Genomic DNA, 13,569 nt, shown 5'->3' with positions numbered 1-13,569 from the left:
ATCTATAATCAAATTTTCCTGACTCTCATTAATACTTTTCAAAGCCCAGATCTCACCATAGTGTACAGCACCCTCATCATTTTGATTCAAATATGTGTGTAACATTACCTTACTGTGTATATCAATTTTCTTTTAAATTAAAATCAATAGGCACTTGTATTGCCTGATGTTCTTCTAAGAGTCAAATTAAAAACAATAGGCACTTGTGATGCCTCATGCCCTTTGAAGATTTAATGTTGAAGAAAAATGCTAATAAGCACACCAATTTGCAAAAGTTAACATCTATTCATTATCTAATATAACCCCAGAACCCCATCTCCAGGGACTTCCACTGCCCAAAGGCTGTGCTACGATCTGTAGCAAAGAAGGGATGGACTCCTTTGGAGTGAGATATTCTTAAAAAGTGACTATACTCTAATAATGCAACCTTACCAAAGGTGATGTTTCAAAAATATATACCATATCTGTCTCCCCCTAATGCAAAAATGTCAAAAAGGTGGGTTTGGAAGAATGAAAAATTTTTTCGCTCCAGGGAGGTGTCCCATGAGATATGAGGGACTTTCTGAGATCTTTGGGAGTTGGAAACATCAAATCCCCCTGCATTCTAAAGAGGCTTATGCCTACCACCCTTGACTTTTACTTAAGTCCAGGTCATCCCTGCCAATCAGAACCCTCCACTGCTTATTTCACTCTTGTCTCTAAAGCAATCTACTCCCTCCAGGTTCTCACCATGCAATCTCACACTTAAACCAACCTAGTATATAAAGAAATCTACTTACTGCAGGCTCTCACCATTCAATCTCACACTCAAAGCAACCTGTCTTAAACCCTGGTTAAACCTCACAACCTTACAATTAATTTACACTAATCTTCCTCTTTCCATACACTCTCCAAAACTCAAGCACCAGCTTCTGCAGCTTCTTACTCGAGTCTGCCAACAGGACCACGTCATCTGCAAACAGCAGCTGACTTATCTCCCAACACCCCATCCCTGCATACTGCAGATCCATCCTTCTCTCCACGACCTTTGCATTTACCTTCCTCATTATCCCATCCATACACAGCCACAGTTGCATCAAACAACTTTGATATAGATCCACCTTCATTTGAAACTACTCATCTTCTTCCTTTCCTACTTTTTTCCCTTTCTTTTCATGAACTAACCAAAACTCAGGCATCAACTTCTGCAGCTTCTTACTCAAGTCTGCCACCAGAGCCATGTCATCCAAAAACAGCAACTGACTTATCTCCCAAGCCCCCACCCCTGCATACTGTAGATCCACCACTCTCTCCAAGACTTTTGCATTTACCTCCCACATCATCTCATCCAAAAAAAGTCACAGTGACCCACCTTCATTTGAAAACCACTCATCTTCCCTTCCTACTTGCACACATGCCTTACACTCCTGACAAAGACTCATCACTCATTTTAGTAGTTTTCCTACCACAGCAAATATTCAGTTCCTTCAAAATGGCATCTTTGTCAACTTTATCATAAGCTTTCTCCAGGTTCATAAATGCCATACACAATTTACACTCTTTCTCCAAGTATTTCTCACACAGACTGTTGGAAGAAAACACTTGGTTCACACATCCTCTACCACTCGTGAAACCACACTGCTCCTTCCAAACCTAATGCCCTATCAGGCCAGTAACCTCTCAATCGCCACTCTCCCATACAACTTTCCAGTTATACTCTACAGATTTATAAATCTGTAATTCAAGAAGAGAAGAGACAAAGCATACTACTCACATGTCTCCAACATGACACAGATCACTAAGAGGTACAGAAGCAGGAGGCTAGAATCTCTACCCTACATATATTTTCACTTTCTAAAATTGGGACTAGAGGAAGGAGCCATGCAAGGAGTGCTCCTCAAAGGACTAGGCTAAAGTGTCTGAATGTGAGGATGTAACCAGGATGACAAGAGAGGAGATAGGTTGTATGTTTAGGGAGAGAAACCTGGATGCTCTGGTTCTACATGAAACTACACCAAAGGGTTAAAGGGAAGAATGGTTTGGGAATGTTTGAGAGCTAAAGTCTGTGGTTAGTGTGAAGGTGAGACCAAAAGACAGGTTGGCACTCTTTGTTAAATAAAGAGTTGCGGTACTGTGTTAAAGAGTGTACAGAAGACAAGTCTACTTGAAGTGGGTGAGGACAAAAGTAGATTACAAATGGTGGGTGAAAGTGGAGTTGCACAAATATGCTAAAAAATATAAGGAATTGAATATCAGGCTACTGTGGGTAAGAATGAAGGGAGATTATGAAAGGATATTGACTGTCATTAGTTGAGCACCTGGCAGCAAGATGGGTAGGAAGACAGTCAAGTCTTTTGGGACGTGCTGAGTGAGTGTGTCAGCAATTCTGATTCAAGGGATCATGCATTAGTGACAGAAAATTTGAATGTCAGAGTGGCTGATGTGGAAAATGAGGACATTAACTGGGGGTATGGGCTACTGAAAGTAAAAGAAAATGGTGGACATTGTGCTGAGTTGTGTACTAAAAAGTTTTGGTCACCAAGAATACCTGGTTTAAAAAAGGTGCATATATGTACAGGTACGCGCGAGTGAGTGGGATTAGAGATCAACGAGTATTACTGGATTAGGTACTTAAATGTACAAGGGAAAGCCTGCTGGATGATATTGTGCTGAAAAGAGCAGCTGGTGGGATGACTGATCACTTCTCAATGGAAGTAAGCATGAAAGTCTGTAGTGGATTCATGGAAAGAGTGGAAGGATGGTAGTGAAAGTGCATGAGCTTGGATGTGGGTCTTGGGTGAAAAAATACCACGAAAGATACAATCATCTTCCTTCTACCAACATTTTCCATCAACTGGTATATTGGTTTCTTCTCCTTGTTCTACAGGTGTCATTTCAGCCACTGCTCTGGTGAGCTTTCTGCATGTGTCCAGTCCTAGACCCATAGTACATGACTGACTGCTTCTTCCCCAAGTTCGTGTGTAGACCAGCTATTCAAGGATTGCCCATCATAATACCCCTTTCTTTCCTTTTACACTAAAGCTGTGGAATGCTCTTTCATCTGTTCCTATAGCCTTTTTACTTTCAATGGTCAGGTCTGTCATCACCTGAAGTGTTCAAGTTAATCCATTTTATTCTTATCTTTATAAACACCATTTTCAACCAAACTGGCTTCAATGTGAACCTTTTTTTTGCCCACATTATACTGGCCACTACATAAGACTAAAAGAATCTCTGATGGGCCATCTGAAGGGGTCTTAAAGGCCAAACATTATTTTTTTTTTTTACCTGTTTGACCTGCCCAAAACACTGGAGAGAGCATCTGAGCATTAGAGCTCTCAACATGCTGCCAGGCTCAAAAAACTATTCTTGTTCCGCAGACTTGTGACATCAGTTCACAACCTTCTTCCTTTACCTTCACTGATACAATCTGGCACAAATAAATAGATAGAACATAAAAAATATTCTACCAAGACAATGTGATAGACTTATTGATAAATCAAGCAAGAGAGAAACACCAAAAGAATCTTACCCTTTTCATGGCACTGCTAATACGCTGTCCAATCTCTGCCTCTACACCTTGATACCCATATTTCATTAAATATGGTACAGCATGAGGGTCACGGTTGCGAGTGGTAAGGGTGTGACGCTCCTTGATGCCTGGGATATCATCAATTCCTTCAACAGTATCTGCTAATCTCTCACAAATGGGTGGATGCCATGGAAGAGGATGCTCTTCATTAAAGCTCACATCTATATCATCACTTAGGAAACGATCAACACTGTAAAAAGAAATTTCAAAGAATAGACATGATGTATGTTCTGAGAGATGGTTTGAATTGTTTAAAATTCAAGCCATCCTATTACAATGTAAGGTATACAAAAAAACAGACAAATCCATTAATATCTATATTTTCTTTGAACTTTTTTTTTTTCTTTTTTTTTGCTTTGTCGCTGTCTCCCGCGTTTGCGAGGTAGCGCAAGGAAACAGACGAAAGAAATGGCCCAACCCAACCCCATACACATGTATATACATACACGTCCACACACGCAAATATACATACCTACACAGCTTTCCATGGTTTACCCCAGACGCTTCACATGCCCCGATTCAATCCACTGACAGCACGTCAACCCCGGTATACCACATTGCTCCAATTCACTCTATTCCTTGCCCTCCTTTCACCCTCCTGCATGTTCAGGCCCCGATCACACAAAATCTTTTTCACTCCATCTTTCCACCTCCAATTTGGTCTCCCTCTTCTCCTCGTTCCCTCCACCTCCGATACATATATCCTCTTGGTCAATCTTTCCTCACTCATTCTCTCCATGTGCCCAAACCATTTCAAAACACCCTCTTCTGCTCTCTCAACCACACTCTTTTTATTTCCACACATCTCTCTTACCCTTACGTTACTTACTCGATCAAACCACCTCACACCACACATTGTCCTCAAACATCTCATTTCCAGCACATCCATCCTCCTGCGCACAACTCTATCCATAGCCCACGCCTCGCAACCATACAACATTGTTGGAACCACTATTCCTTCAAACATACCCATTTTTGCTTTCCGAGATAATGTTCTCGACTTCCACACATTCTTCAAGGCTCCCAGAATTTTCGCCCCCTCCCCCACCCTATGATCCACTTCCGCTTCCATGGTTCCATCCGCTGCCAGATCCACTCCCAGATATCTAAAACACTTCACTTCCTCCAGTTTTTCTCCATTCAAACTCACCTCCCAATTGACTTGATCCTCAACCCTACTGTACCTAATAACCTTGCTCTTATTCACATTTACTCTTAACTTTCTTCTTTCACACACTTTACCAAACTCAGTCACCAGCTTCTGCAGTTTCTCACATGAATGAGCCACCAGCGCTGTATCATCAGCGAACAACAACTTACTCACTTCCCAAGCTCTCTCATCCCCAACAGACTTCATACTTGCCCCTCTTTCCAAAACTCTTGCATTCACCTCCCTAACAACCCCATCCATAAACAAATTAAACAACCATGGAGACATCACACACCCGTGCCGCAAACCTACATTCACTGAGAACCAATCACTTTCCTCTCTTCCTACACGTACACATGCCTTACAATCTCGATAAAAACTTTTCACTGCTTCTAACAACTTGCCTCCCACACCATATATTGTTAATACCTTCCACAGAGCATCTCTATCAACTCTATCATATGCCTTCTCCAGATCCATAAATGCTACATACAAATCCATTTGCTTTTCTAAGTATTTCTCACATACATTCTTCAAAGCAAACACCTGATCCACACATCCTCTACCACTTCTGAAACCACACTGCTCTTCCCCAATCTGATGCTCTGTACATGCCTTCACCCTCTCAATCAATACCCTCCCATATAATTTACCAGGAATACTCAACAAACTTATACCTCTGTAATTTGAGCACTCACTCTTATCTCCTTTGCCTTTGTACAATGGCACTATGCACGCATTCCGCCAATCCTCAGGCACCTCACCGTGAGTCATACATACATTAAATAACCTTACCAACCAGTCAACAATACAGTCACCCCCTTTTTTAATAAATTCCACTGCAATACCATCCAAACCTGCTGCCTTGCCAGCTTTCATCTTCCGCAAAGCTTTTACTACCTCTTCTCTGTTTACCAAATCATTTTCCCTAACCCTCTCACTTTGCACACCACCTCGACCAAAACACCCTATATCTGCCACTCTATCATCAAACACATTCAACAAACCTTCAAAATACTCACTCCATCTCCTTCTCACATCACCACTACTTGTTATCACCTCCCCATTTGCGCCCTTCACTGAAGTTCCCATTTGCTCCCTTGTCTTACGCACTTTATTTACCTCCTTCCAGAACATCTTTTTATTCTCCCTAAAATTTAATGATACTCTCTCACCCCAACTCTCATTTGCCCTTTTTTTCACCTCTTGCACCTTTCTCTTGACCTCCTGTCTCTTTCTTTTATACGTCTCCCACTCAACTGCATTTTTTCCCTGCAAAAATCGTCCAAATGCCTCTCTCTTCTCTTTCACTAATACTCTTACTTCTTCATCCCACTACTCACTACCCTTTCTAATCAACCCACCTCCCACTCTTCTCATGCCACAAGCATCTTTTGCGCAATCCATCATGGATTCCCTAAATACATCCCATTCCTCCCCCACTCCCCTTACTTCTTGTTCTCACCTTTTTCCATTCTGTACTCAGTCTCTCCTGGTACTTCCTCACACAAGTCTCCTTCCCAAGCTCACTTACTCTCACCACCCTCTTCACCCCAACATTCACTCTTTTTTTCTGAAAACCCATACAAATCTTCACCTTAGCCTCCACAAGATAATGATCAGACATCCCTCCAGTTGCACCTCTCAGCACATTAACATCCAAAAGTCTCTCTTTCGCACGCCTGTCAATTAACACGTAATCCAATAACGCTCTCTGGCCATCTCTCCTACTTACATAAGTATACTTATGTATATCTCGCTTTTTAAACCAGGTATTCCCAATCATCAGTCCTTTTTCAGCACATAAATCTACAAGCTCTTCACCATTTCCATTTACAACACTGAACACCCCATGTACACCAATTATTCCCTCAACTGCCACATTACTCACCTTTGCATTCAAATCACCCATCACTATAATCCAGTCTCGTGCATCAAAACCACTAAGTTCTTTGAACTTAACTATTCAAAAAAAGCCTTTCCTTGTATACTTGAATGGTCTTGTTGTACTATCCTATCAAGGTAAATTTACCATGGGTTGCTGCTGACTTATCTTCAAAAACTTGCACTGTATTCTTATAAGAGGTGGATAGAACTTCTGTGTCTCTATAAGATTATGACTAGTTTTGGAATTTCTTGTACCCGCACACTGCTTGAGCATCAACAGAAAGCTGTGATCTTAACTTAATCTAAAGCTTAAACACAATGCTCACCTTAACAATGTCACTGTCTTCATCTACACAATCAATTCAGTGTCTTTATTGTAGACTCATATATATATATTCCATAGTTTTTACTTCCCTGTCAAGCAAGTGGAGGGCATAGTGATTTACCCCTCTCATACCATATGTGTGTACATATCCATATCAAGGAAACGTATATAATTTAGTAAACAACTCTTCTTATAATTATTGTAATACTTTTGTGTCCATAAATGAATTCCTACATAAACAAGCTTAATCTATGAAAAATCAATTTGGTGTAAAATGCAATAAACTGTCAAGTCCGATTAATCATGATTTTCTTTATTTCCAGCCATTTCTTTCATCTGTTTCCTTGCGCTACCTCGCAGACACGGGAGATGGCGACAAGGCAAAAAAAAAAAAAAAAAATCTTTTACTGATTGGGTATTGAGTGAGAGGGTAAAAGCATGCACGGAGCATCAGACTGGGGAAAGAGCACTGTGGTTTCAGAAGTGGTAAAGGATGTGTGGATCAGGTGTTTGCTTTGAAGAATGTATGCGTGAAATACTTATAAAAACAAATGGATTTGTATGTAGCATTTATGGATCAGGAGAAGGCATATGATAGAGTTGACAGAGATGCTTTGTGGAAGGTATTAAGAGTATATGGTCTGGTAGGTAAGTTGCTAGAAGCAATGAAAAGTTTTTATCATGGATGTAAGGCATGTGTATGAGTAGGAAGAAAGGAAAATGATTTGCTCTCAGCGAGTGTCGGTTTGCAGCAGGGGTGTGTGATGCCTCCATGTTTGTTTAATTTGTTCTTGGATGGGGTGGTTAGGGAGGTGAATGCAAGAGTTTTGGAGAGAGGGGCAAGTATGCAGTCTGTTGGGGATGAGAGGGCTTGGGAAATGAGTCAATTGTTGTTCGCTGATGATACAGCACTGATGGCTGATTTGGGAGAGAAACTGCAAAAGTTGGTGACTGAGTTTGGTAAAGTGTGTGAAAGAAGACAGCTGAGAGTAAATGTGAGTAAGAGCAAGGTAATTAGGTTCAGTAGGGTTGAGGGACAAGTCAATTGGGTAGTAAGTTTGAATGGAGAAAAACTGGAGGAAGTGAAGTGTTTTAGATATCTGGGAGTGGATTCAGCAGTGGATGGAACCATGGAAGCGGAAGTGAGTCACTGGGTGGGGGAGGGGTCAAAGGTTCTGAGAGAGTCGAAGAATGTGTGGAAGGTGAGAACGTTATCTCAGAGAGCAAATGTGGGTATGTTTGAAGGAATAGTGGTTCCAACAATGTTATATGGTTGCAAGGCATGGGCTATAGATAGGGTTGTGCGGAGGAGGGTGGAGGTGTTGGAAACGAGATGTTTGAGGACAATATGTTCTGTGAGGTGGTTTGATCGAGTAAGTAATGAAAGGGTGAGGTGGTTTGATCAAGTAAGTAATGAAAGGGTAAGAGATATGTCTGGTAATAAAAAGAGTGTGGTTGAGAGAGCTGAAGAGGGTGTATTGAAATGGTTTGGTCACATGGAGAGAATGAGTGAGGAAAGATTGACCAAGAGGATATATATGTCAGAGGTGGACGGAACGAGGAGAAGTGGGAGACCAAACTGGAGGTGGAAGGATGGAGTGAAAAAGATTTTGAGCAATCGAGGCCTGAACATACAGGAGGGTGAAAGGCGTGCAAGGAATAGAGTGAATTGGAACGATGTGATATACCAGGGTCGACATACTGTCAATGGTTTGAACCAGGGCATGTGATGCATCTGGGGTAAACCATAGAAAGTTTTGTGGGGCCTGGATGTGGAAAGGGAGCTGTGGTTTCAGTGCATTAAACATGACAGCTAGAGACAGTGTAAACAAATGTGGCCTTTGTTGTCTTTTCCTAGTGCTACCTTGCACGTGTGGGGAAGGGGGGGTGCTGTTTTTCATTTGTGGCGGGGTGGCAATGGGAAGGGATGAAGGCAGCAAGTATGAATTATGTACATGTGAATATATGTATATGTCTGTGTATGTATATGTATGTATACATTGAAATGTATAGGAACGTATATGTTCATGTGTGGGTGTTTATGTACATACATGTGTTTTTGGGTGGGTTGGGCCATTCATTTGTCTGTTTCCTTGCACTACCTCATTAACGCGGGAGACAGGGACTAAGTATAATAAAAAAAAAAAATATTTTTCATACTTATAAAAATGAACTCTATTTCATTAAATAAACTTCCTAGAAATAGTGATAAATTATAAACAAAATCTTATTAATCATATTCTAATCTCCCATCGCACTAGCAAATGGTTGGCTATCTGCTTAAGTGAGCACAATATAAGTATGAAGTCAACTGGACTTAAGCTTTCTTGTGCCTGCTTGGCAGTAAAGGTTAGAGGCAGGCAAACATCATCTATAAGAAGGTCCCAGCAAAATGTCAGAGCATTATCTTAATCATGTCACTAATGTTAGTGAAGCCAACACCATCATCTAACTGGAAGATTACGGAAGTAATTCTTTTATCTGACCATGTTCAGGAAAGAAGTACATGAATACTGCCATTCTTGGCCCTTTGCCAAGCCCAGAAAATGGGATGTTTGTCAGGCGTAGAAAATAAATCACTGCAATGGGTGGTATTATAGGAAAAAATTAACAAGGTCTTCTTCCCCCAAGTATTGGCTGTTTTCATTGGCTGCATTTCAACTGTAACACCACTTGGTGGTCTGTCATACATTCTCAAGTATCACATTGCTTAAATTCAAGAGGGTGACTACAAATTACTAGTTTTCAACCTTTTCTGCATAGGGATTTCAACAAGAAATTTGTATGAAGAAAAACTAATATAACTTCTTACCCTAACATGAATGTACAAGGCATTTGTATGCTACAATGCAAAATACAGAAAAGTAGTTGGAACTAAGTGAAAAAAAAAATTCTTACGAGAATCCTTTATTTTCTGCTGGCAAGAAAACAGATGGGAAGTCATCCCACTGTGGCAAAAGGGGAGCCTTTTCACACTGTTCAGCAGTTGGGAAGCCTTCACCTAGTGCCATGTCCAACACACCTGGTGCACCTCCATTCCTGTGAAAAGGTATACAATCAAAAAAGAGGAATGTGATGTATTCAAATATTTATTTTTATTCATTTTGCTTTGTCGCTGTCTCCCGCGTTTGCGAGGTAGCGCAAGGAAACAGACGAAAGAAATGGCCCAACCCACTCCCATACAAATGTATATACATACACATCCACACACGCAAATATACATACCCATACTCAATGTACACATATATATACACCCACAGACACATACATATATACACATGCACACAATTCACACTGTCTGCCTTTAGTCATTCCCATCCCCACCTCACCACACATGGAATAACATCCCCCTCCCCCCCTCATGTGTGCGAGGTAGCAGTAGGAAAAGACAACAAAGGCCCCATTCGTTCACACTCAGTCTCTAGCTGTCATACAATAATGCCCTAAACCACAGCTCCCTTTCCACATCCAGGCCCCACACAACTTTCCATTGTTTACCCCAGACGCTTCACATGCCATGATTCAATCCACTGACAGCACGTCGACCCCGGTATACCATATCGCTCCAATTCACTCTATTCCTTGCCTGCCTTTCACCCTCCTGCATGTTCAGGTCCCGATCACTCAAAATCTTTTTCACTCCATCTTTCCACCTCCAATTTGGTCTCCCACTTCTTCTCAATCCCTCCACGTCCGACACATATATCCTCTTGGTCAATCTTTCCTCACTCATTCTCTCCATGTGCCCAAACCATTTCAAAACACCCTCTGCTGCTTTCTCAACCACGCTCTTTTTATTTCCACACATTTCTCTTACCCTTACATTACTTACTCGATCAAACCACCTCACACCACATATTGTCCTCAAACATCTCATTTCCAGTACATCCACCCTCCTGCGCACAACTCTATCCATAGCCCACGCCTCGCAACCATGCAACACTGTTGGAACCACTATTCCTCCAAACATATCCATTTTTGCTTTCCGAGATAATGTTCTCGACTTCCACACATTCTTCAACGCTCCCAGGATTTTCGCCCCCTCCCCCACCCTATGATTCACTTCCGCTTCCATGGTTCCATCCGCTGCCAGATCCACTCCCAGATATCTAAAACACTTTACTTCCTCCAGTTTTTCTCCATTCAAACTTACCTTCCAATTGACTTGACCCTCAACCCTACTGTACCTAATAACCTTGCTCTTATTCACATTTACTCTAAACTTTCTTCTTTCACACACTTTACCAAACTCAGTCACCAGCTTCTGCAGTTTCTCACATGAATCAGCCACCAGCGCTGTATTATCAGCAAACAACAACTAACTCACTTCCCAAGCTCTCTCATCCCCAACAGACTTCATACTTGCCCCTCTTTCCAAAACTCTTGCATTCACCTCCCTAACAACCCCATCCATAAACAAATTAAACAACCATGGAAACATCACACACCCCTGCCGCAAACCTACATTCATTGAGAACCAATCACTTTCCTCTCTTCCTACACGTACACATGCCTTACATCCTCAATAAAAACTTTTCACTGCTTCTAACAACTTCCCTCCCACACCATGTATTCTTAGTACCTTCCACAGAGCATCTCTATCAACTCTATCATATGCCTTCTCCAGATCCATAAATGCTACATACAAATCCATTTGCTTTTCTAAGTATTTCTCACGTACATTCTTCAAACCAACACCTGATCCACACATCCTCTACCACTTCTGAAACCACACTGCTCTTCCCCAATCTGATGCTCTGTACATGCCCTCACCCTCTCAATCAATACCCTCCCATATAATTTACCAGGAATACTCAACAAACTTATACCTCTGTAATTTGAGCACTCACTCTTATCCCCTTTGCCTTTGTACAATGGCAGTATGCAAGCATTCCACCAATCCTCAGGCACCTCACCATGAATCATACATACATTAAATAACCTTACCAACCAGTCAACAATACAGTCACCCCCATTTTTAATAAATTCCACTGCAATACCATCCAAACCCACTGCCTTGCCGGCTTTCATCTTCCACAAAGCTTTTACTACCTCTTCTCTGTTTGCCAAATGATTTTCCCTAACCCTCTCACTTTGCACACCACCTCAACCAAAATACCCTATATCTGCCACTCTATCATCAAACACATTCAACAAACCTTCAAAATACTCACTCCATCTCCTCACATCACCACTACTTGTTATCACCTCCCCATTAGCCCCCTTCACTGAAGTTCCAGGTTATGGCCTTTATATACCCATACATATGCTGACATCAACAATATGGATGCACTACTTTAGCAGAAATTTAACAATATGCCTTAACTTTATGACGGTCAGACAACAGTTGGCACTAGACCATTGCCTCACCTCAACATCAGAGAAGTGAAAGGAATATCATAAAAATATCACTCCTTATGAAGGTCATTCTAAACTGATATTACTCTTTTTAACATTCCTTTTCAAACTTAAACTTCTTTTTCTTTAATAAATTAAAAATGCTGTTCTGCTCTGTAAACTGTGAAGCCTATCAAAATAATGCTATCCTACATGGTATTACATTGGAATTTATTAAAAAAGGGGTGACTGTATTGTTGACTGGTTGGTAAGGTTATTTAATGTATGTATGATTCATGGTGAGGTGTCTGAGGAATGGCGGAATGCTTGCATAGTGCCATTGCACAAAGGCAAAGGGGATAAAAGAGAGTGCTCAAATTACAGAGGTATAAGTTTGTTGAGAATTCCTGGGAAATTATATGGGAGGGTATTGATTGAGAGGGTGAAGGCATGTACAGAGCATCAGATTGGGGAAGAACAGTATGGTTTCAGAAGTGGTAGAGGATGTGTGGATCAGGTATTTGCTTTGAAGAACGTATGTGAGAAATACTTAGAAAAGCAAATGGATTTGTATGTAGAATTTATGGATCTGGAGAAGGCATATGATAGAGTTGATAAAGATGCTCTGTGGAAGGTATTAAGAATATATGGTGTGGGAGGCAAGTTGTCAGAGGCAGTGAAAAGTTTCTATCAAGGATGTAAGGCATGTGTATGTGTAGGAAAAGAGGAAAGTGATTAGTTCTCAGTGAATGTTGGTTTGCGGCACGGGTATGTGATGTCTCCAAGGTTGTTTAATTTGTTTATGGATAGGTTGTTAGGGAGGTGAATGCAAGAGTTTTGGAAAGAGACGCAAGCATGAATTCTGTTGTGGATGAGAGAGCTTGGGAAGTGAGTCAGTTGTTGTTCACTGATGATACAGCACTGGTGGCTCATTCATGTGAGAAACTGCAGAAGCTGGTGACTGAGTTTGGTAAAGTGTGTGAAAGAAGAAAGTTAAGAGTAAATGTGAATAAGAGCATGGTTATTAGGTACAGTAGGGTTGAGGGTCAAGTCAATTGGGAGGTAAGTTTGAATGGAGAAAAACTGGAGGAAGTAAAGTGTTTTAGATATCTGGGAGTGGATTTGGCAGCGGATGGAACCATGGAAGCGAAAGTAAATCATAGGGTGGGGGAGGGGGCGAAAGTTCTGGGAGCGTTGAAGAATATGTGGAAGTCGAGAACATTATCTCCAAAAGCAAAAATGGGTATGTTTGAAGGAATAGTGGTTCCAACAATGTTGTATGGTTGCGAGGCATGGGCT

The 13,569-nt window shown here is 41.2% G+C and overlaps 1 protein-coding gene across 3 annotated transcripts in view; it reads right to left on the bottom strand.

Moving 5' to 3' along the window:
- The window catches only part of LOC139752803 (tetratricopeptide repeat protein 17), a 232,207-nt gene that overhangs the window by 112,767 nt on the left and 105,871 nt on the right, over positions 1-13,569 (bottom strand). For all 3 annotated transcript variants that reach the window (XM_071668723.1, XM_071668721.1, XM_071668722.1), the window contains 2 exons: positions 9,832-9,972; positions 3,512-3,761 (listed from right to left, as the gene is read on the bottom strand). In XM_071668723.1, coding sequence (XP_071524824.1) covers positions 3,512-3,761; positions 9,832-9,972 — 391 coding nt within the window. The remainder of the gene's footprint in view (positions 1-3,511; positions 3,762-9,831; positions 9,973-13,569) is intronic.

This window comes from Panulirus ornatus, chromosome 13 (assembly GCF_036320965.1).
Source record: "Panulirus ornatus isolate Po-2019 chromosome 13, ASM3632096v1, whole genome shotgun sequence".
Classification (NCBI taxonomy): domain Eukaryota; kingdom Metazoa; phylum Arthropoda; class Malacostraca; order Decapoda; family Palinuridae; genus Panulirus; species Panulirus ornatus.
Note: the sequence above shows the minus strand (reverse complement) of the source record. Positions and strands in the feature narration are given on the sequence as shown.